This window comes from Ylistrum balloti, unplaced genomic scaffold, assembly GCF_031769215.1.
Source record: "Ylistrum balloti isolate Yb309-2 unplaced genomic scaffold, AGI_CSIRO_Ybal_v1 Utg370882, whole genome shotgun sequence".
NCBI classification, from domain to species: Eukaryota; Metazoa; Mollusca; class Bivalvia; order Pectinida; family Pectinidae; genus Ylistrum; species Ylistrum balloti.
In genome coordinates, this window is record NW_026782502.1 from 917,321 (window position 1) to 939,385 (window position 22,065).

Here is a 22,065-nt window from a genome sequence, read left to right on the forward strand (position 1 = left end):
GAATGAATGGTCAGTCACCATACATGTAATGACAATACGACGGGTATAATAGTGTCAATGTTAGTAGGTTTTCATTTCTACCACTTAATTAAGTTACTTATCGCCACGCTTCCTCGCACATATTTTGTCCCGAATAATCAGTTACGTCCCCTTGCCGAAGCTTACCAGAGTTATAAAAGTGGTATTTCCTGTTTACCGCTAAGTTTATATTTGTGATAACGATGCATTGATTCACTATCATTCAGCAGTATAGGTGAACGTGCTGATATTTCATAATGTTAGCGCTATAAATCGGCTTTGGTTCCGCGCTCTCACGAATAGGCTTACACACCTATATCTGGAAAGCAAAAATCCATTCTACTATGCATCTTACAAAAATCAGGAAACGTGCCTGATCGAGATCCTCGGAACGATCTTTGGGGCTCCTAAAAAGCTAAGAAATTACATTATCGCTATTGGCACCATTTAAAAGACGATTTCATCATGAAATGTTAGTAAACCTTCGCTCGAGTTTATAATGTGATCGTTTACAATAATTAAGGAACAAGCTATCAGCTGATATTAATCACTATTGTTGACAGATGGGAGCGTGCGAGGGATATTACTGTGGGAGGAAACCGGAGTACCCATGGTAAACTCATGTGGCTGGGCCGGTGACCCTTCACCTTTTCCATGACGGCTAGGCGAAAGGCGAGTGCGTTATCATTGCTAAGATTGTTTTCTCAAGCGGCCAATTCATTTCAGTAAGACAAAAGTAACTAATTCATTTACCTTTGTAAACCCAAGATGCAGCCATTCGGCGAACTCCTTGAAAAGAGAGGACAGTAAATTAGAAAGAGCAACACATATCAATAAAACGATAATGTGTATATGTTGTCAGTTATTAAGAGAATAGGTACATGGCTATGCCATGAAATATTTTAAAGACAGCGGGAATACAGTGAAGGTTGAAGACGATAATAGCAAAGAGGTAAGTGCGATGAATTGAAATTTCTCATGTGACGAACACGTTTTGACTTTACATATATTTATCGGTAGCATCCATTTATTCCTTCCAACTTCTGTCTTCAGGGGATTATAAGTAATGGAAAAAGAAAACAGAATATTGTTATAGTTGTGATCTTTGGTATTTACGAATCTATGTATGCTATTGTTAATAAAATGTTTTGTCATGTGGTGATCGCACAATAAATGTGTTGTATTATTCTCTTGAGTTCTAGTATGCTGTTAAGAAATTATTTGAATAATTTGCTATTGTTACTAACTTGTACTCGTGACAAAATCAACTATCTAATTTTCAATTACACTAGCCGATTGAATTATTGATGTCCTAAATGACATTCAATACTGAGGAGGTGAAGCAAAATCAAAAATGATATCTCTCCGACAACAAAATGTGTTCCACATTTCTCAAATAGCATAATTGCATTTCACATTTCTAAAGAGTTTTCAAATTTCTCAGTGCCCCCCCCCCCCCATCATTGAAGAAAACCAAGATGATTTGCGTCCCTTTTTGCAATTGCTTACCGAAACTTTTGTTGTAGAATTTGTCTTTCAATGACGTCTTCCTATGGATCATGTGTATCCTGCTGTTGTGAGGACGTGAAAAGTTTTAAACAAATAAACAACCCAAAGACATTAGAAGGTGTTGTAAGTCTTTTGCTTTGATAATATACGTAGGCGTAGGGAGGGCAACGTTCAGTGAAATACAGCCTACATTCTATCATAGTGGTAGAAATATACCATAGCGAAAACATAGTGTACTATGGCCTTAAAGTCGCTTCAATGAACAGATGTTATGCGCTAACTATACTGCACTACAAAAAGCAACAGTTTGGGAAGGTATTATTCATCGTCAAGTCGGATGCAGTTTACACACCAAGTTAACTTGCCAAGTCATAAATGTCTGCCGATCTGTTACCTACACTGAATGGAAGATATTTGGGACTGGTCTCTCACCAGAAACATTTGTGTATTGGAATACGTCTCAGAATAACATGTCAAGGTATGAGTATTTTTATCAGCTTTGTCTATTCTATAGAACATTAGGTACATGTAATGATGTTGGAGTTGATTTATTTTATATGTTGAATCTATCGTGCTGACGGACATCCATGGTCTCAAGTTGTCAGATCGTGCAGAATAACAAACCAATATCTATATAGTTGACAGTAGCTATTCAGACTGATACAGAACTCATATTATTTTCTTGTCTTGTGTCTAGATTAGACTTCCTAACGAAAAGGATGACATGTATTATGTTCACGGCTACGTTTGTGATCGTTCGAGGACGATTATTTTGGAGGGCTTAAGTAAGACGTTCTTTAGTTATCTTGAATAAGGGACCAGGGTTGCAACAAATACGATAACTAAAAAGGGAATATTTGAGCCATCTGACCTGAAGTCACAGAGCATTGTCTGTCGTCATGCGTCGTCCGACGTTAACCTTTGCTATCAAATACTTCTCCCTCAGTACGTATGAACAGATGTCAATCAAATTCGACCTGGAATAGCATTTGTAAAGGGCAATCATTTACAAGTTACATTACTGAAAGCATTGAGACCCCATTTGTTAAATTGGCGAAGATCATTTTAAAAGATTAAGGAAATTGAAATTATTTTCGTTTGATTCCCAACAAAAGATATGTATAAAAACATGTTTATTAACACTTTTACTGGGTTTTTTTCTTTCTTTTTTGTCCGTTTTAAGAAAAATGAAAACAGGAAATAAATAAAATGCTTGTTTTTATATACAGCGTATCAGCCACCATTCAGTAGTGGGATTTGACAAACTATTGTATAATTATTAAATTGCATCATGTCCGTTCGGTATGTGTACACGATTTAACAACACAATAAGTATATGTATCAAGTAAAGTATACTCTATTTGCTTCTTTTCTCGGTTATCAGACACTAGTTCAAAATGAGTAAACTCTGAATATTAAAGATAACTAGTGAAGAATCCTTGACGAGGTCAAGTATGTAAGGTCATATATAAACTTATGCTATTAAGTCTCATGAAAGTTGCATGCTAGACGAAAGTTCATATTTATAATTAATACTTGATTAATTTGACAAATGTTTTCATTTCTTATTCTTGTGCGAATGATGATTGTATGTGACACGAAATTATGGTAAAAATTTGCTGGTACTTATTACTTGTGTTCACAATCATACTAAGTTTGACGAGGTCGAAATGAACGCGTACACTGAAATATTGATCGGATTGCTCACCTGCCCAATCACTTAGGTCGAAGTCAAAGGTGATGCTTTGCAATCATCTTTTGTCTACTGGCGCATAGTGTTAAGGAACGTTTGAAGAAACTCTTTATAGCCAAAATAAACCAAAATTGCAAAGTCACTTTAGTCTACAAAATAGGGCCAAATTGATTAAAGTTCAAAACAGAACTCTTAGTCTCAAGTTACAGAAGAGCAGGTGACCTATATAGAGACGTTTACCGTTTATGTATAATCAATAATCATACAACACATACCATCGTTACCATTACTGTACTTCTGTCCAAAATAGATTACATTATAACTTGGATGGTTTACAAATGATAATACAAATGATATTTCACTTCCTTGAAAAGAACATCTGGAATTACATTTAGCCAGATGTTGCTGTGTTTTCCACCGACACGTTAAGCCATTAAGGACATTTTGCTTTCTGTGTTTTCCTTGTTGTGTCATGATAAAGTCCAGTATCATCCATATTGATAATAGCTGTGGAGTCTATCCCTCTCCCTTATATGGTAGCTTGTTTTACCAGCCATCAACACTACCTTCGTTAACATCATCTCTATCATCATCAACGGTCTACTCTTTAAGAGTCTGGAAATTTGCACCCATTTCTGATGCAAGCTTGGCCGTTTTGTTAGAAAGGAGGCTCCTATGATAAATTTAAACGGATTTGTCAGCTACTTAATAGGTCAGTCGTATTGGAGGTTGTATCCGTGAAAACATTTGGAAAACTCTGCATTTGATGTTGTCAACAAAGGTAATAATATTTCAATTTGGCATTTCAACCTCGAAGTACTTCCGTCGTTTGTAAACTTATTGACTCTTATACTATTTGCATGCTTACATGTATGGACTTTCAAAAACCGACAAACCTTCAACTATTTTTCTACATTTTAATGTCTGTTTTCATTATCCCTTTCTGTTGAGCTGTAGTTCTTATGTTGATATTTCATTGTTCATAATCTGTAGATACGTTAACCCATAGAAAAAAAAAGTCTTAACACTACTACGACCACAAATTGGGAGGAAAAAATAGAGAATGAAAAGGTTTACGATAATCATTGGTATAAATCAAATATATTGCGCGATATGATGTTGGACGTGTTAAATGTACGATTGAAATTTCTGATAGTTCGCTGTTCTTGCCTTTGTATAAGTTCGGAATATAGAATTACCCATTGGTCTAGATTTACATGCCGGGTGTTGTCAGTAATTTTCCTCATACTCTTTATACATATTTCTGTTGTCCTTGTATTGCCTTAGTTCTTATTTAAAACGAATTTGACAAATGTACATTGAGAATGATTGCCCTGCCTAGAGCTCTTATCTTATCAAAATGCAAATCACTCCGTATAGACATTGAAATGAAATACTTGTTCACTCCGTATAGACATTGAAATGAAATACTTGTTCAATCCAAATACTTCTGAGAAAGCATGATTTTGTCTTTATGATAAAGTCTGTCAGATTTATGGAATGAAGTTGTAAATACTGGAAGAAAACAAGACTCGTTACAAGATAAAATAAAACGGAAAAAGGGCATTGGCAATTTAGAAAAAAAAGGACAAGACAAAAAAAAAAAAAAAAAAAACAAAACAAAACAAAAACAAAAACAAAAAAAAAAAAAAAAAAAAAAAAAAAAAACAAAACAAAAAAAAACATAACGATTTGTCTAAGACTGAGAGGAGAATTCTCTGGATAAAGCATAATTTTCAAAAACCTGTCTAACAAGACTGCAGTCAGTTAGGAACATGTTCATAACTATATTAGAAAATTCATAAACTTCGACGTGGAGTTTATCATTTTTTTCAAAAGGCAGGATTTCAACTAAAGATATCTAAAATTACTTGTATAGAAAACACAAAATTGTATGTCTATCAGATTTAAATAAAGGTAGGTTGAAAATGTTGGGAGAAGAAAAAAATGTAAACGTTTACACCCGAAGGAACGACAATGTAATGCAGTGATGAAATATTTTATTTGGTATTTCAAATGTGATTTTTTAGGAGAAATTATCAAACATTAAGCAAACTGATCCTTTAGGTCACTTTGCAGCTACAAAATCAGCTACAAAATATTGTTCACTTAGGAACTTCATTCATATACATTGTATAACAAGAATTTCCATGTTCCTTATCATTCCCTTTTGTTGATCAATTATATTTAATGAGGGAAGAAATTTGTGTACAAGAATAGATTTCCCTGAGATAATATGATTGATACCGGTTCTATATGCGAACATAATTAATGAAAATGAATGTTTCAATTAAATAGATTCTGACAACCTTTAAGAAATAGAAAGTACAGCAGCACTTCAATGTCTTTCTTCTAAATTTGATTCTTGAATATTCCTTTAAAAAATCTAATAAAAGAACAATTCGACCCGAAAACATTCTTAAAATATAAGTTTTTTTATTTGTTAAAGTGTTAGTGTACCGTTCTACAATATTTGTATAAGAAAGACGTTATAATCTAAATAACAAAATGTCGAAAACCACGTGAAAATTGATCCACTCCGACCGATGATATGGCTTGTCAATCATCCCAGTTTGCACCTGCCCGGGAAAGCCAAATCAGAGCCGGCGGATATGTGTGTAGTGTAGTGCACATGAAATCGTGACGTCATGAGTTGAACACATTCAACATGGATACCTACAGCGATGGGCAAGAAGACTCTTAATCGGATTGCGACCTTCAGATGGGATATTCTTCTGATTTTGAAGTGGAGGATTCTGAAGGTATTCGACTTTATCGTTTTGAGCCAGAGCTAGGAAGTGACGACGATGAAGAAAGTGGCAATCCGCAATCGGCAGTCGAGGACCGCTTTGGCTCAACCGAATGGTAGGTAAACATAATAATACTTCATACCAACGGCCTTTACGGCCGAAGTAATTTTTATTGAGCCTTAATTTTTTTTTCTTTAACGGAACCGTCAACTTCGCCTTTATGTATGTTATAGCATAAATGAACCAGGCAACCTGCAGAACTAAAGAACTATATTGCAAGGTGGGTAATCCCGAACTCTGTCGGCTTGTCTCATAAAGGATATGCGATGTTGTAAACCTAACATCTACACTGAATATGTATTTTTCCAACAATTAATTATCAGTTTCATGGTGTTATATTTCCTTAGATGTGCATTTTCTTTGAAATTATGCAAGTATCACGAAATAATTTGGCTGTGGTATTAGTACATGAACTAAACATTATGTCAATATAGGCCTGATCTCAATCTCCACAAAGTATGTGTACCAAAACTACTAAATTCTGCTTGGAGCACACAGATTATAACTTCAGAGCAGCATGGACAAGCTGAAAAGTCGCTAGGGACAAACACAGATTATGTTTTAGTGTTGGTTTTTTTATTTAATCCTTCACAAAATCAACTTTATTTCATATTAAAATTCCTGTTGAAAAAATGTCCTTTGACCGATGCGATGAACACATGAAATAACACATAGAATATCTAATAGAAAATAAGGACAACCCAAAAATTCAGTATTTCTAGGAATTTATTTGGTTTTAGACAGGAACTTTCAATAACAAATATAACTTTCAATAACAAACATAATTTTCAATAACAAATGTAATTTTCAATAACCATCTCTAACAATGCTTATGCGTTATACATAATTCAGGATGACTATTTTATAGGTGCAAAGGTGAAAAATTTGAGACATGCTGACAGTCACTGAATGTCTTTGAAATTGCACAACTCCAACACATCAAGGATGAGTTTCACAGCTGAAATGGAATCACACAGCACCCCTGATTTGCTTCCGTTTGCCTAGATGTGTATGTGTTGCTTACAGCATATCAAACCTTTATACAGTACCATAATGGCAACATACCAGAGTCAGCGTAAGTAACTGCTATCCAATATCACACATCATTTACCAAGTTCAACCGGTGTCCCACCTAACATAGAAGGATTATTGCTGAGATTGTTATAATTCAGAATATCAAAAAAATAATGACAATGCATCTGTATTTCTTGTTTATCCTTTTTCAGGTGAAACCGCTACAATGCCTACCGACAACTTGTGGTGCTGGGGTTTTCTGGGGCTGTAAATCTCATACGACAGACTTTCCCGTCTGGTGATGATGAAGAATTGAGGGGCTTCAATTACGTAGACTGAATGTTTATGTAAATTAAGATATTATGAATGTCGGACTACTTTTAAGCAAAACGTGACTGAACTGATGACACAGCTTCCACTTTTGAAGGCCGTTCAAAGGTGCTGCATAGTGCTGGGGGTGTATCCACCAGACCATCTTGTGTTCTAGTCATTCTGGTATTTGTTGCCACGTTGACCGTTATTTGTAGCAGCTCTTGAACATAATCTGTAATAAAAAAGGAAAACATTTCAATGGATTGTTGTCTTTAATTAATGTGTTTGGCGGTCACTGCCGGAACAGTAAGAAACCTGTACACAGGCACATGTTGAAATGGTTGTAGAAAATATTATAAGATAAATACAAATTCACATTTCTTTTGATATATTATTTAAATTCAAATTTTTAATCTGACAGAGTCTCAAAAAATTGGATCTGGATACAATTGCAGCAATGGTCATAACATAAACCATTCAGTATTTGTCAGAACAAAACAGACTGAAGGACATATTTTTATGCATTAGGTTTTGTTATTATCTTTTCCTTATATATTATATACATACTTAATTAAAAGTCAATGTAGAATGAAATGTAAAACCTAAGCTTATCTCAAGTTAACTAAGTTAACTGTCAATCAAAGCACACCCCCACACACACAAAGAAAAGGACAAAAAATAATAATAAATAAAATAAATAGGTTATCTGTAGATGGCAAGATCTGCTAATATTTAATTTGTTCAAATTTCCTAGGCATTTAGAAAATGTTTGTACTCTTTAAATGTACTAGATTTAAAAATTAAATAAATGTGAATCAAACAATGCCTATGTCAATTCGTCCCAATACGTACCCTTCTGGTATGACATTTCATGAAGGTGCAGATACAAACAGTGTGGACGCAAGTTGGGATACATCATCCATGGGCTCAGCCTGAACTGCCGTCTGTATGGTGGGGTTAGCGTCGGCATTAAGAACTTTCTTCTTGTGGGGGTTGGGGTTGACCCATCGAACGAAGAATGGCGTATTTCATAGGATATGAGCCATCTTCAAAGTGTTTTTCACACATAGCCGAGTACTTTGTTGGACCGTCCCATTTGTCTCTTTTCTTTCGAACAAAATTTGTCCACATCTTACACAGATCGGCATTAGTGTAGGTAATAAATGAAGGGCAAACCCATCGCTTACCTACTATTCGCCCCTTATTTTCGTTCATTGCGAAACCTCGTAATCTCTAGACGTTGCCCTTCATTATCTGTTGTCACTTTTCCGTAACTATATAAACCCAATTAAACACCATATCCACTGTCAAACATGGAATATAATCGCTCGGTCGCGTCAGTTGTATGTAAACAAATATGGCTGACTAACGTACCCGCGGTAATCGTGTTCACCTTGTGACGTCACAGATCTGCGTGGACTCAAAACGGGGTCAATGCTTATTCCGTACAGGTGTGTTTTTCAAACAACGTTAAATATCTCGATGAATATTTATTTTTCAGAGTTCGTTCTTGCTGTAGCTATTTTACAATTTTAAAGGGATTTTAAATATATAAAAACACAATAGCAGTACACTATCTCTTTAAATCTTAAATGTGTGTACCATGTCAAGATGCTAGATATCTGTTTGCGTTATCTTCTTTTGATTTTAAACAAATGATGTTTACAATAGGATATCCTATTATATCCCTACAACCTCACCATGTTTAACTTTCGTTTTCCGGTGTAAGCACGATATATTTTGGTCACAGTTTCTGTTTATTTTGTACTTTGTGTTTTAGATAAGAATGAAAAGTTGGATATTCAAAGGGAGTCGTAGTTGGGATATAACCATGGTTGAAACATTCGCTTTATCATGGATTGTCTTCGTCTAGAACTGAAGACGAGAAAAACGAAATAATTGACCAATACTTCAATAAACTACAGGCGTTTGCATTTGATCATTCTGACCACAGACTTTATGTCATTTACACTGAGGTTGTGATAACGAAACGCACATAAATAGTTTATGAGACTAACGAAACGTGTGTTAATATACTGCGCTCAGCTGTCGTATCAAATCAAAACAGATCATTTCCATGGTAAAATGTTGGGTTTTTTTTTTTTTTTTTATACAAGAAAATAATTATATTATCGCAAAAAGGACTTAACCCAATAATCAGAGATTTGTTGAATAATTAAAAGTATGCATACAGTGAGAAAGATTTGTTTTTAGTTTTACATTTTTCCGTATCAACAGAAATTATTGAAACATAGAAATATCCTCTACAGGGATAATAACTACACCACTAACACACGACTGACAATGTGTAGCTCGGGAGAAAACTGTGTAAGTTTTATTTTTCTTTTTGGCGGTAAGATGGTGTAAGAAAACATCTTCTAGAAGGTTCGTCCTGTAGTTGTAGTCGTGAAGCAGAAGATGCTGACCTGTCCGGAACACCTGGTCTTATTCTCCTTGTGCTTTTTGCAAGAGTCTCCGTGTAAATCTTTCTCTGGTACCTATTTTTTTTATCGAATTTGAGCTTGGATAATACTTATATTCACTTGGTGGTATTTTCATTTTGTTTTTCAGGAGTGTCTATATAAATCTTTGTTAAGATCAAACAGTCATGCTTTTGCCATACGCACTGAGGTAATACTGTTTCAAAATCTCAACAGTCGTAAACAAAGATATGCATCGTTGCAATATCAATACTCTTATGACATCACAATGTTTACATCGGTCGTTATAGACTGCACCGACTGAAATGTCAATACATTTGAGTGTTGTTCAGTTTTTTTTTAAGAATTTGGTGAGGTGTAATTTGTAATGATCATATTAGCACTACTGTATGATACTAACCACAAATGCAGTTTTAGCATGAACAATCGTATACAAGACAAAATTGCCACTAAACTTCAGTTATTACTGCAGGTGCATCGTCTGAAACAACATCGGCAGTCTTGGTTTGAGAGGATCTTCTTAGAAGTATACTTTATTAAAATAAAAAGAATTTGGTAGTAGTTTTAAAACTACTTGGGACATCGTTTTCTTTTCCTGGATATATGTCACTAAACTGGACACTGGATGAAATCTATCTTCAAAATGGTGAACAGGGATATGTGGGAACAGGTTCCCGCTTATGTTATGTAAATCTGTGTTTATTCGTAGCAAAATGTGCCCTTACTGTAAATCTGAGTGAATGTGATATATATAATACCTTGGCTATCACATGTGACTGTACATTATTTTCAATCCATTTTCAAGGCAAATTAGAATCAGGTTGAGTGATATATGGGAAGAGGTTGCACCAGGGAAAATTTCTTAACGGTGGTAATACTCCATTTCCAAGTCACATGATCCATCGGTAAGGACGATCATTGCATAATGCATTGTATTCGGGCCTTTTCGGTCCTCGTTTCACGGTAAGATAGTGATATGATCTTTAAAATCTTGGAGATGTCCTTTGCTATGTAATGCAATATTAACAGCCATTCGTGGCTTCATCGAATTAAGTTTGAATTAAGATTTGTTGACATAACAGTATTCACTTTGTTGTTTTAGTGTTTTTTGTACAGTACTGATACCATCCTCTTTAATTTTGTTATATTCAATGACTTATTTATGAAATTCCAACTTTTATTATCATAGCACTTGTTATATATTCTAAAGCTTTGGTTTGTATACGAGATGATGTTTTATATTGTCTCATTTTCATATTTTATCAGTTTGGATATCGATGTATTTCTCTGTGTTATTGAAACGACGAATGTATGTATTTTCCATCTCGTTGCTTTCTGTGGTTTTTGTTATATGGTGTATGGGAGAGAAATCTGTTAGACATCAGGTTAAACTAGAAATAATTAAGTTGACACCTTTTCTCAACTCCAAACCAAAGTTTCTGAACAGTCTTGTGGAATCATACTTCTTAGACGTTTTGAACAAAGGTTTGAATCGTTCATACATTTATTTCTGACTGAGCAGACTTGACGACTCTTATTAAAGTTTACATTTTCTTCCATTGTTTCAAACTGAAAACCAAAAGTAGCTTTAAACCTTACAATATAACCATGAAGTTTATACATTTCACAACATTTCTGAAACAGTCTACCAAACAACAAATTTCAGGTTAAAATCGTCGAGATCCAGAAATCTGCGAAAGTTATTTCTGAATTCTGATTCTTTGGTCGTTGAGTATACAGTTTAAATGATGGACTAAACAGTAAAACACCTGTTTTGTTTGTATGTAGTGATAACTAATCCTATAAACTTGACGTTTATGCTTCAGCTATTTAAGATGAGACGAGTTTCAGAGCAATTTCACTATATGTCAAACAATTACAGATAATTATAAGACAAAATCAGAAAATAGATACTTTATTGAATATGTATGTACATCAACAGCTTGTCATCGGACAACTCCAGACGCGATAATTTCTCGATGAGGGAGGTGTCAATTCTGTTTGTAAACAATTAATATGCTTAGACCTGTACACCTTTTATGGTAAATGTTCTGATCATTTTATCTCACATCCCTTATTTTCTTTAATTGCATATCTCATTACCAAAATTTGCAATAAATTGAAAATTTTAACACTTAATTTAATATCAAATTAATCTCGAACATCTTTTATATATAATACCAAATTCATGAATTCTATCTCGTTCAAAATAAAATGAGAAGGGAGGCAACCCGTGTTTATATAAAATGAATGTACAATATATGAACGTGCTTGTTCGTGCCATTTAATTACATGAAAACATTATATTTACTATCTGTAGTTATATCGTTATGTAGTGATACATTTAATATCATATTCTTCGATCTGTAATAGATATCAACAAATGATAGGTGTTTTACTTATTCATTATGTTACCTTATCTTTTTACATGCTTATTAATCAATCACTTTTCACAGCCGTAATGGGAATGTAAAAAATATATAATTTTACGGTTTTTAGATTTTTATCTTGTTGATGGTGGATTGTGGTTTCCAGTGGCTGTCACCTTTACTCCCCATGTAAGCTGACCACTGCTGCTGGTCAAACGGTTTCGTCCGGCTACACAGTTGATTAGTACTGTTGTGAGGCACGCTGCTACACTTGCATGTTAAACGTAATCTGTGATTGAAAACACATTTTTTTTTTAATCTTTTGATTATTTTTCCGTCTTTTATGGTTTTATTTATTTTTTTTTTTGTAATTTTCAAGCAACATAAATAAATTCGAAAATGTAAGCAAACGTAGTTTTATTTATATATGAAATTACGGTTATTTTCACGAAAATATATTTTTGAGGAGACATGAAACAGAAAATATTTATACTGGAGTTAGTTAGCTTCGAACACATCACCTCATCATCAGCGATTCAGAATACTTACCTGTACACCGTCATCTGGCCCATATTTATCTTATAAGGGTTGAACGTCTCTAGACTTTGGAATGTGGTTTTAGATTGGCCATCTGAGTGCGCATGACCGGAAGCCTGCAGACATTCCTGAGTGACTACATGCTGGTATTTGTCGTGGTCGAACCCGTAATATTTACCTGCAATATATTTTATCCGAAATCAAACCAAACAACATCTGTAACACCCGGAATTCACCATCATAATTCAATTCATTATTTATTATTAATTATGTGATTGACATAAACAATTGAATGATTAACATAAACATCATGATTTTATGAAAAATTTTCACAATCAGCAAATCATCTTGGTTATCAGCATCATTCGCTTTAAGTATAACCGTCGTTATCATATACTCATTTCCGCCATCCCTCTACACAACTCTGTCATCCCGATGTTCAACACTGTCATCACTTTACTGAACTCTGTCCTCGTTATTCTTAACTCTGTCATTTCAGCTATCAATATTGTAGAGTAAAGCATTAGGATTGTATTTCCAATGTGAACAGTCCACTGTGAGTGTTGGATATACAAATTTATGCTGTCCACGAGGAGTTTTGTATGGACATCTTAAAGAGTCGGTAATAAGTTATACTGATACTGCTTCTACAGTATGGTACCATGTAAAAGTCAGAAAGGGTCACACCTGATCCTATAGACATTTTACTGATATAGAAATATAACATCTAAACTACATATAGATAAGAGAAATATCCAACCTACTTCTTGGGCTAAATCTGATCTTTTCCTTTGCCATTTTTCCATCTATACATTTCTGGTCTGCTGGAAGTATGACCTGAGTTTTGGCGGGAAAGAACCAATACGTCGCGAATACGAAGTCTATGGAATGGTCATAGTCTGGGTGGCTACGAGGTAAGGTTGTAGGAGCAAGTGTACCAGTGGACAGTAGTCGCTGTAGGCCATCCTCGTCGTGTGGTCCAACATGGCGTCGTTTCCGTTTCCGGTAATTATTATTCCTTTTAACTGAATGATGTAATTTTTTAGAATGAAGTAAATCAGATACTTTCTGGCTAACTTCTTTTTGCTGTAGACTATTTCTACTTATTCGTCTGTGTCTCATATGTTCTATTGTATTCAATCTTCTTGGCTGATGTCCATTATTAACTCTGCCACGTTGCCTATAACGAGGTGATGAGCTATCGTATCCAGGGTAACCATTTCTGTAAGGTTTCTGGTAATAAGGAATTTCAGTGTAATCGTCACTCGCTGCCACATTCTGCATGACGTCATTGATATCGTCATAGATAGCTGGGTCCATGTAACTTCCGGTTTGTTCCCTGACAGCAGCTGATGGAAATGAGTCAGTCCTGTAAGGGATATTAACTGGTGGTCCTTTCTTTGAAGTGGTTCTCAGTCTTTGTTGAGCTGGTGGTGGGTTGTAAATATATTCTCCTTCCAATTCCCGATCCTAAATTGAAAGGAAATGTATCCCATTATTGATTTAAACTCGATATAACATGTAAAATTTCAGATATCGATAAGGTCGAAACATATCCCGGATTCCGGATTCTGTGTAAACAATAGGCCCGGTAGGATTATTAAAAACAAATTATCTGTTTGCTTTTTGACACTGACCGCTCTAGTACCAAATATTGATTATGAAGCAGTTTAAACATGTGATAGGTATGCATGCCACATGTGTGTATTATGTTTATCTACTCTTCATGGTTCTAGCTATCTATCCACAATTTTAGCTTTGCCGTGGTCGTTAGTCCGAATTCCTTCCTATATAGCGACTCGTGATACAATGGTCGTTGCTTACAAATCTTTCATGAAATTCCTCGGTTTTCACCGTATATTTTGTAAACACGGTTTTGTATTCGCTAGTGTAATCCAAATGTAAACATCCCTACCTTCCCCGTGCATTCTCTCATGGTTACCTTGTAAACAGGTCTCTCCATTTCGGTCTGACGCGTTTCTTCCTGAAGATCCATATAACTCTGTAGTTGTTCTGGATGTGAACGTAGAAAGTCGAGTGCCTCGGCTGAAGTGTTGATCCATTTGCTCTTTTCTATTTCTTTCCGTTCGTCTACAACAACAAAAAAATCTATTAGATAGTAGAATTAATATTATAGAACGAAGTAATACTGTCCTCGATTTTGATTCGAACTATCGCCTTTTATCTAAATCCTGGTCACGGCACCAAATATGTAGTTGCGTGAAAATGCACGGACAGACCGGGGCTTGGACCGAGACCCTCCGAATTGTAGACATACAGCTTACCAATGTTGAGCTACCTGTTCGCCAACGATCGACAATTTTCAGTTCAACTCTCTGCTAAATGCTTAGCATTATAATACAGTAAGATTCTCGTTTTATACAAATTTTAAAACATGACTTAGTAGAACTAATTAATTAATGGGAACGAGTTAGATGTCCTTCTGCTGGCCTTCGACGGTAAACTTCAGTGTGCTAACACTATAAAGTCGACTTCAGTTCTGCACTATTACAAGGCGGCTTACGTGAATGTGCACGCCTCTCATACCTTATATCCTTATATGGTCATATTTTCAGCGGTGTGATGAATTTATATAATATCTATTAGATTTGAATGTTCATGTAATCAAGCGGTAACTTACCAGAATAGTAAACTTTATGCCCCGGTGATTTTATATTCCGACTAAGAGCCAAAATTTTGCTGTAACCTTTTGATTTAAATCGCAGTCGACAGAAGTCAGCACGGGATTGTTCGTGAACATTAGTACCTGGTAGAAAAGAAAAAGATATTGAGAGACGCAGTCGCAATCACAAACATCCATAGAAAGGAAAACTATACCACAGATTTCTACAAGAACGTTAAATTTACGGCGAGCACGCTGTTAGTGTGGTGTTAAAATGTAGTGTGTCATACTACCGTGTTGAGGTTATGACATTTCAGTGTGATGACACTATAGAAGTGTCTCTGCACTGTGTACAAAGTAAAGTGACCGGGTGGTATGCCAATTACCATGTCTAAGTCACGACATTTCAATGTGATAACACTATAGAAGTGTCTCTGTACTGTGTACAAAGTAAAGTGACCGGGTGATGTGTCACACTACAGTGTCAATTTTACGACATTCAGTGTGTTGACACTGTAGAAGTGTCTCTGTACTGTGTACAAAGTAAAGTGACCGGGTGGTGTGTCACACTATCGTGTCAATGTTACGACATTATAGTGTGTTGACACTGTAGAAGTGTCTCTGTACAGTGTACAAAGTAAAGTGACCGGGTGGTGTGTCACACTACCATGTCAATGTTACGACATTTCAGTGTGTTGACACTAAAATCAGACGCGTCAACGACACCCTCATTAGCAGACACGTGTCCATATAACCCTGGCCGTAGCGAGAATGAAACATCACTAACAAACAAGCCGTCCAAAATCTGTATATTGTAAACATACTTTACATAATACTATCAAAACAGAGCGCTGAAATACCACTAAAATATGGACGTATACAGTAACTTTCAGACTTTCCAAACAGAATTCCCAAACTCTTGCAGAAAAGTGTTAGTAGTGTTGCTAACTTCCTTATAAGGATACTATTTGTGGTTGTTCTATAATGTTTACCTTCCACAAATTTGAACTCTCCTCCTTCTCCCTCGTGCCCAAGACAATCCGACATCCAATATAGAAAGATGTCATTCCCTGTACCCTCCATGCTGATGGTGAGAGGTGAAGCCTGGGCCCCTATTGTATCCCACATGGGTTGTTCCAGGAGGGATTTCCCTGTTCGCCCATCCAATACGGTCGTCTAAAACACGGCCAGGAATTTCATCACATATCTTTAAGTTCAATTATTGAATGTTTTTAAATGTATTTTGAAAATAATTCTTTAAAATAATGCTAAACAATACCTTTTTATTTATCGTTAAATTTGGATTGTAAAGGATGTTTGAATAGATCTGCGTATCTCAAAAATTTGAAGGACTTAAACATGATTTTCTTTTTTCAAAATTTCCATAGCTTCTTGTAAAGTAAAAAGAAAATATCGTGGCAACCTGCTGACATAAATGAAAACTGCTCTTTAATAAAATGATAAAATATGCAAATTGGCGATCTTCTCAACCATATTTGTTTTTATTTTAAAAACTCCAATCTGTTTTAATGGGTTTTAATCCTCGTTCTTATTTCAGTGTAAAGCTCAATTAGTTACTACAATGCAGTAAAACAGTACAAAACAAACATAGACAATACTTTGTACGTCCAGAAAACATAGAAAATAATAGAAAAGACCTTCCGATACCTACAATAAATTGCCTAACGACTTATGTAGAAGTCAATGAAACGGAAGTGACGTACCTGTGACCGGTAGTAGATAGGGAAGCCTGGGCCGTGAGCATACTTGACCATGAAATCTGGTACGTCATCCGTGTTGTAGAACCCGGGAGCTGGAGTACTACAGACATAAACGTACAGGTAAAGGTAACAGTTTGTGTAAAGAAGTAGAAGAAGTTTGACGTTTATCCTACAACTGGAACTACCGTTGTCGGAATACACCTTCCACATATATTTATGCTGTATTCAGCAGTGACGGAAAACAGGGCTGTATTTTAGCACGTGCGGTAATTTGACAGAATAACTCTCTGAATCTACTTAAATATTAAGTTTAGAAATATAGACAGTTGTTGAAATATGATAATTAACATGTTGTAATGTACAAGCTGACTTATGAAAATTCATAAGATCGCTGTTATATTTGATTATGTTTGGAACTATATTTCCGTGCGGAGCAATTACTTTGGCGGCCGTAATCAGGCAAAGTTCAGTGTAACGTCGATATCAGATAAACAGATTGAACAACAAAAGTGTTTTAGTTTCAATAGTCTGATTTTCAATCAGTGCTGCATGATAAATAAAATACATGGTCAGTGTCTTAAAATATAAGCTACGTTTTGACTCGGGACAATAAGATAAAAGTGGTTCGCCAGGGGTTCGCCTCTTTTGTCTTTCTCAATCCTCGCCAAAATACAGCTGACTTTTTGAGACACTGACCATCCATTCCCTATCTATGTTACGTCATATTTCTACAAGATAATGTAAACATGTCTACCAGATATTTAACCACGTGACATCGTTTTTGTTCCAAGGTCTGAGTCAGCTCATATTTTTAACAATTTTATTTCTGCGAATGGAAATAGAATTTCCATTAATACTGAAAAAAAGACGGTGACTTTAAAAACTTACTTGTACGACTCAGACCATGGGAATGTTCTGTTCCACAGGACGCTGTATGTGGCGCCATCTATCGCCAGAACGGAGGAGTTAAACATTGCCATGACGATATCATCCACGCCGTCTCCAGTCAGGTCCAGTAACACTGGCGGCGTCATGATCCCCTTAAACTCGTCAGTGTATACGAGTCGAGACTGTAAAGGGATTAAAAAAAAACAAACAAAAACAAAAATTGAGAGAGAAAAAATGATATTGATAGATTTTAAAACACACATACACAAATGGTACCATTTCATTATGCTCAATCAACTCTAAAGTGAAATGAAGTATTCAAATTAGTTTGATAAACTACTGAACTGAGGTCATTCTGATGTTCTAGACATTTTGGAGTGAGTTCCCGAAATCTCATGAATGTTGAAGTCATGACGACGTAATGTGATATAAATACACAAGAAAATTTTATTTCGCTGTATTTCTGGTACATGTAAGAATCCCTCGACATGACTCACACCTTTGTAAACAAATCAGGGTAATAGATTGTGATGTAACCAATCTTAGGGAACTTTTGAATGAATTTGTGTTTGGCTGAATGATCTGACTGTTTTAACTGTGACGTCACAGCTCCATGAGGCGTCACCATATGACAATGATTTCTGTAAGACACACACCAACCAATCCTCCTCACCCCCAACCCCCTTCAGCTAACTTCAGCTAGATGTACCAGGGCGTCAGGAAAAGACTTACTGTCTAAACTGCATAAAATGGATACATGTGTTTAGCCGATACAGATGTAGGTCTTCAGAAACAAGACATTTTTGTGTTGTGTTATTACAACTTCACTTCAACATTTTTTTTATATTACTCACACTTTTAATTTCTCCACGATACAGTTTGTCAAGCGTGATGCTCCACAAACTACCCGGGTGTGTCTCGCCCCCAGTCCCGAACAGAACAATGTCTGTACCATCAGACATCGTGTACAGCTGCGGGGAATAATACGACTCACGGTAATCAGGCACGCCAATTTTCTTTATTATTTGTCCCGTCCTTCCGCTGAATAATATAATCCGCGCCGATAGTCTGTACTTGCTACCTGTAACGATCGAAGATATACTGAAATATTCGTTTCGTGTTTGTTAACGAAATAATAAAACATTTTTGTCGTATTGATGTAAATGACAGAAAATTGTGTATTAAATTAATCAGCAACTATCAAAAAGTGTACAGCTTTACGTCTTTGTAAGATATATTGATTTGGTTAGAGGATATTATAACATTATCGTCGGTATCTTTAAATATAAGACTGTCCTATAAGATCGTCTGTTGGATTATTTCATTGGTTGATCGACCGTGTAGTATAACAGGGTACTAACGGCAATGGTTTTTAGTGACATGCGCACTTGCCTGGTTCTTGTAACGGATCGCCTCCGTGCATGGTTAGTATATCCGCTGTTCCATCTCCATCGAGGTCTCGAATTATTTGAGGAGTGTACAGGTTCATGATATCTTCCTTACCATAGTCAAAATTCCACAACAACGAGCCGTCCCGGCCACTTACAGCCTGGAAAGCCTGGTTTGTGTGAATTATAGTGAGAGTTATCTCCCTTGACTTAATGAAGTGTGCTTTTATAGGTATGAGTTGTAATTTGAACTATGGACAAACACTAAGAGGGCTCTATAAATATATTTTTGACTTTAAATCAGAGATCTTAATTAGCATGTATTGTGTACACTATAATTACAACGTAGGATTCAATGTGTACATCATGTGTGTATTTTATACGACGAAGGCTTGGCTTAAAACATTATTACAATATTATCTTAATGAGTGTTAGGCATCCTTATACATAGAAAGTATATCAATCTCTTAAAATGTATATAATTCAGCTTAAACAGATAATGTGACAGTACATACATTTGCACGACCCCCAGCCAGACAATCGAGAACGCCATCTTTGTTCAAATCAGCATTACAATTCACGCCAAAGAACTCGTGCGGCGAATAATGGCGCCAAAGTTCACGACCAGTCGCGCCCTCAAGTGCCATCAATCCACCAAAACATGGATGCGTTCCATTGAAATATATATCACAGACAATGTCCGGAAGATAGTAGCCATCTGCTCCTGTAATAGAAATATCAAAAACACAGGTAAATTAACTGTCTTACAAATCCTTGATACCGAGTTTTCGTCAAATTTTTCATTTGGCGCAAATACACAATGTAAATTGAAATGTTCAGAAACAAAACATAGCATATGTCATGATTTTCCCTGTTCTGGATACGGAATCGGCGCGTGGAGGTCGATATGTATTACTAAACTACAAATATCTGAACCACGCGAACCCCGGAATATGACATACGTTACTTAGGGGATAATTTGTGATATTCCGGCATTTCATTGTTAAAAGGTTTCAGAATGTTTGTACTTTCTTCGGGAAATAAACTTTGATTGACGTGTTTTTGTCTGAATGTTCAATTTTAAACTAAGACTATTTCATGAACGCATTCAATGCGATGAATCAAATTAACACTGCATTTGGGATATTGAAATTCAGAACCACACAATTGGTCAATATATTTTCACATGTGGGATTTAAAACATTTAGAATATTGAAGGTGTGGAGATAATATTATTTGCACAAGGGCGAAGGAGTGGGGTTTGGGTTGGTAGGTTTACTATCTGTCAGGGCAATTTGTTTACTTATCTTAGACGAAATGAGAGAATACCTATTCCATAAGTATATTAAACTTTACGGACATAACTAATTACCTGTAGAGATTTACCTGTCCGGAGATTATACAGTATTTACCTGTACGTGGAGTAAATCTACCTGTCTGGAAAGCAAATCCGTCTGAATTTGAGAGTATAATAACTTGTCCGTCGTATATATTTACCTGTACGGAGGGTATAATTACTTCTGTAGAGTGTATATTTACCTGTACGGAGGGTATAATTACTTGTCTGTAGTGTATATTTACCTGTACGGAGGGTATAATTACTTGTCTGTAGTGTATATTTACCTGTACGGAGGGTATAATTACTTGTCTGTAGTGTATATTTACCTGTACGGAGGGTATAATTACTTGTGTGGAGTGTATATTTACCTGTACGGAGGGTATAATTACTTGTGTGGAGTGTATATTTACCTGTACGGAGGGTATAATTACTTGTCTGTAGTGTATATTTACCTGTACGGACGGTATAATTACTTATGTGTAGTGTATATTTACCTGTACGGACGGTATAATTACTTGTCTGTAGTGTATATTTACCTGTACGGAGGGTATAATTACTTGTGTGGAGTGTATATTTACCTGTACGGAGGGTATAATTACTTCTGTAGAGTGTATATTTACCTGTACGGAGGGTATAATTACTTGTCTGTAGTGTATATTTACCTGTACGGACGGTATAATTACTTGTCTGTAGTGTATATTTACCTGTACGGAGGGTATAATTACTTGTCTGTAGTGTATATTTACCTGTACGGAGGGTATAATTACTTGTCTGTAGTGTATATTTACCTGTACGGAGGGTATAATTACTTGTGTGGAGTGTATATTTACCTGTACGGAGGGTATAATTACTTGTGTGGAGTGTATATTTACCTGTACGGAGGGTATAATTACTTGTCTGTAGTGTATATTTACCTGTACGGACGGTATAATTACTTATGTGTAGTGTATATTTACCTGTACGGACGGTATAATTACTTGTCTGTAGTGTATATTTACCTGTACGGAGGGTATAATTACTTGTGTGGAGTGTATATTTACCTGTACGGAGGGTATAATTACTTGTCTGTAGTGTATATTTACCTGTACGGAGGGTATAATTACTTGTCTGTAGTGTATATTTACCTGTACGGAGGGTATAATTACTTGTCTGTAGTGTATATTTACCTGTACGGAGGGTATAATTACTTGTGTGGAGTGTATATTTACCTGTACGGAGGGTATAATTACTTGTCTGTAGTGTATATTTACCTGTACGGAGGGTATAATTACTTGTCTGTAGTGTATATTTACCTGTACGGAGGGTATAATTACTTGTGTGGAGTGTATATTTACCTGTACGGAGGGTATAATTACTTGTCTGTAGTGTATATATACCTGTACGGAGGGTATAATTACTTGTCT

At 35.6% G+C, this 22,065-nt stretch overlaps 1 protein-coding gene and 1 long non-coding RNA gene across 3 annotated transcripts in view; one reads left to right on the forward strand and one right to left on the reverse strand.

Annotated features, from left to right (window-relative positions):
• The first annotated feature begins 5,948 nt into the window (after positions 1 to 5,948).
• LOC132559287 (uncharacterized) lies at positions 5,949 to 7,577 on the forward strand. The gene is made up of 3 exons (XR_009554603.1): positions 5,949 to 6,085; positions 6,899 to 7,105; positions 7,257 to 7,577. It is a non-coding gene; the product is annotated as an uncharacterized LOC132559287 (long non-coding RNA).
• Positions 7,578 to 11,696: 4,119 nt separating this feature from the next.
• The window catches only part of LOC132559243 (uncharacterized), a 32,320-nt gene continuing 21,951 nt past the window's right edge, over positions 11,697 to 22,065 (reverse strand). For both annotated transcript variants that reach the window (XM_060223860.1, XM_060223859.1), the window contains exons 3-13: positions 19,839 to 20,047; positions 19,328 to 19,493; positions 18,790 to 19,016; positions 17,936 to 18,117; positions 17,051 to 17,147; positions 16,319 to 16,502; positions 15,345 to 15,470; positions 14,646 to 14,794; positions 13,468 to 14,173; positions 12,716 to 12,881; positions 11,697 to 12,455 (exon numbers count right to left, since the gene is read on the reverse strand). In XM_060223860.1, coding sequence (XP_060079843.1) covers positions 12,293 to 12,455; positions 12,716 to 12,881; positions 13,468 to 14,173; positions 14,646 to 14,794; positions 15,345 to 15,470; positions 16,319 to 16,502; positions 17,051 to 17,147; positions 17,936 to 18,117; positions 18,790 to 19,016; positions 19,328 to 19,493; positions 19,839 to 20,047 — 2,375 coding nt within the window. In that variant the 3' untranslated portion in view covers positions 11,697 to 12,292. The remainder of the gene's footprint in view (positions 12,456 to 12,715; positions 12,882 to 13,467; positions 14,174 to 14,645; positions 14,795 to 15,344; positions 15,471 to 16,318; positions 16,503 to 17,050; positions 17,148 to 17,935; positions 18,118 to 18,789; positions 19,017 to 19,327; positions 19,494 to 19,838; positions 20,048 to 22,065) is intronic.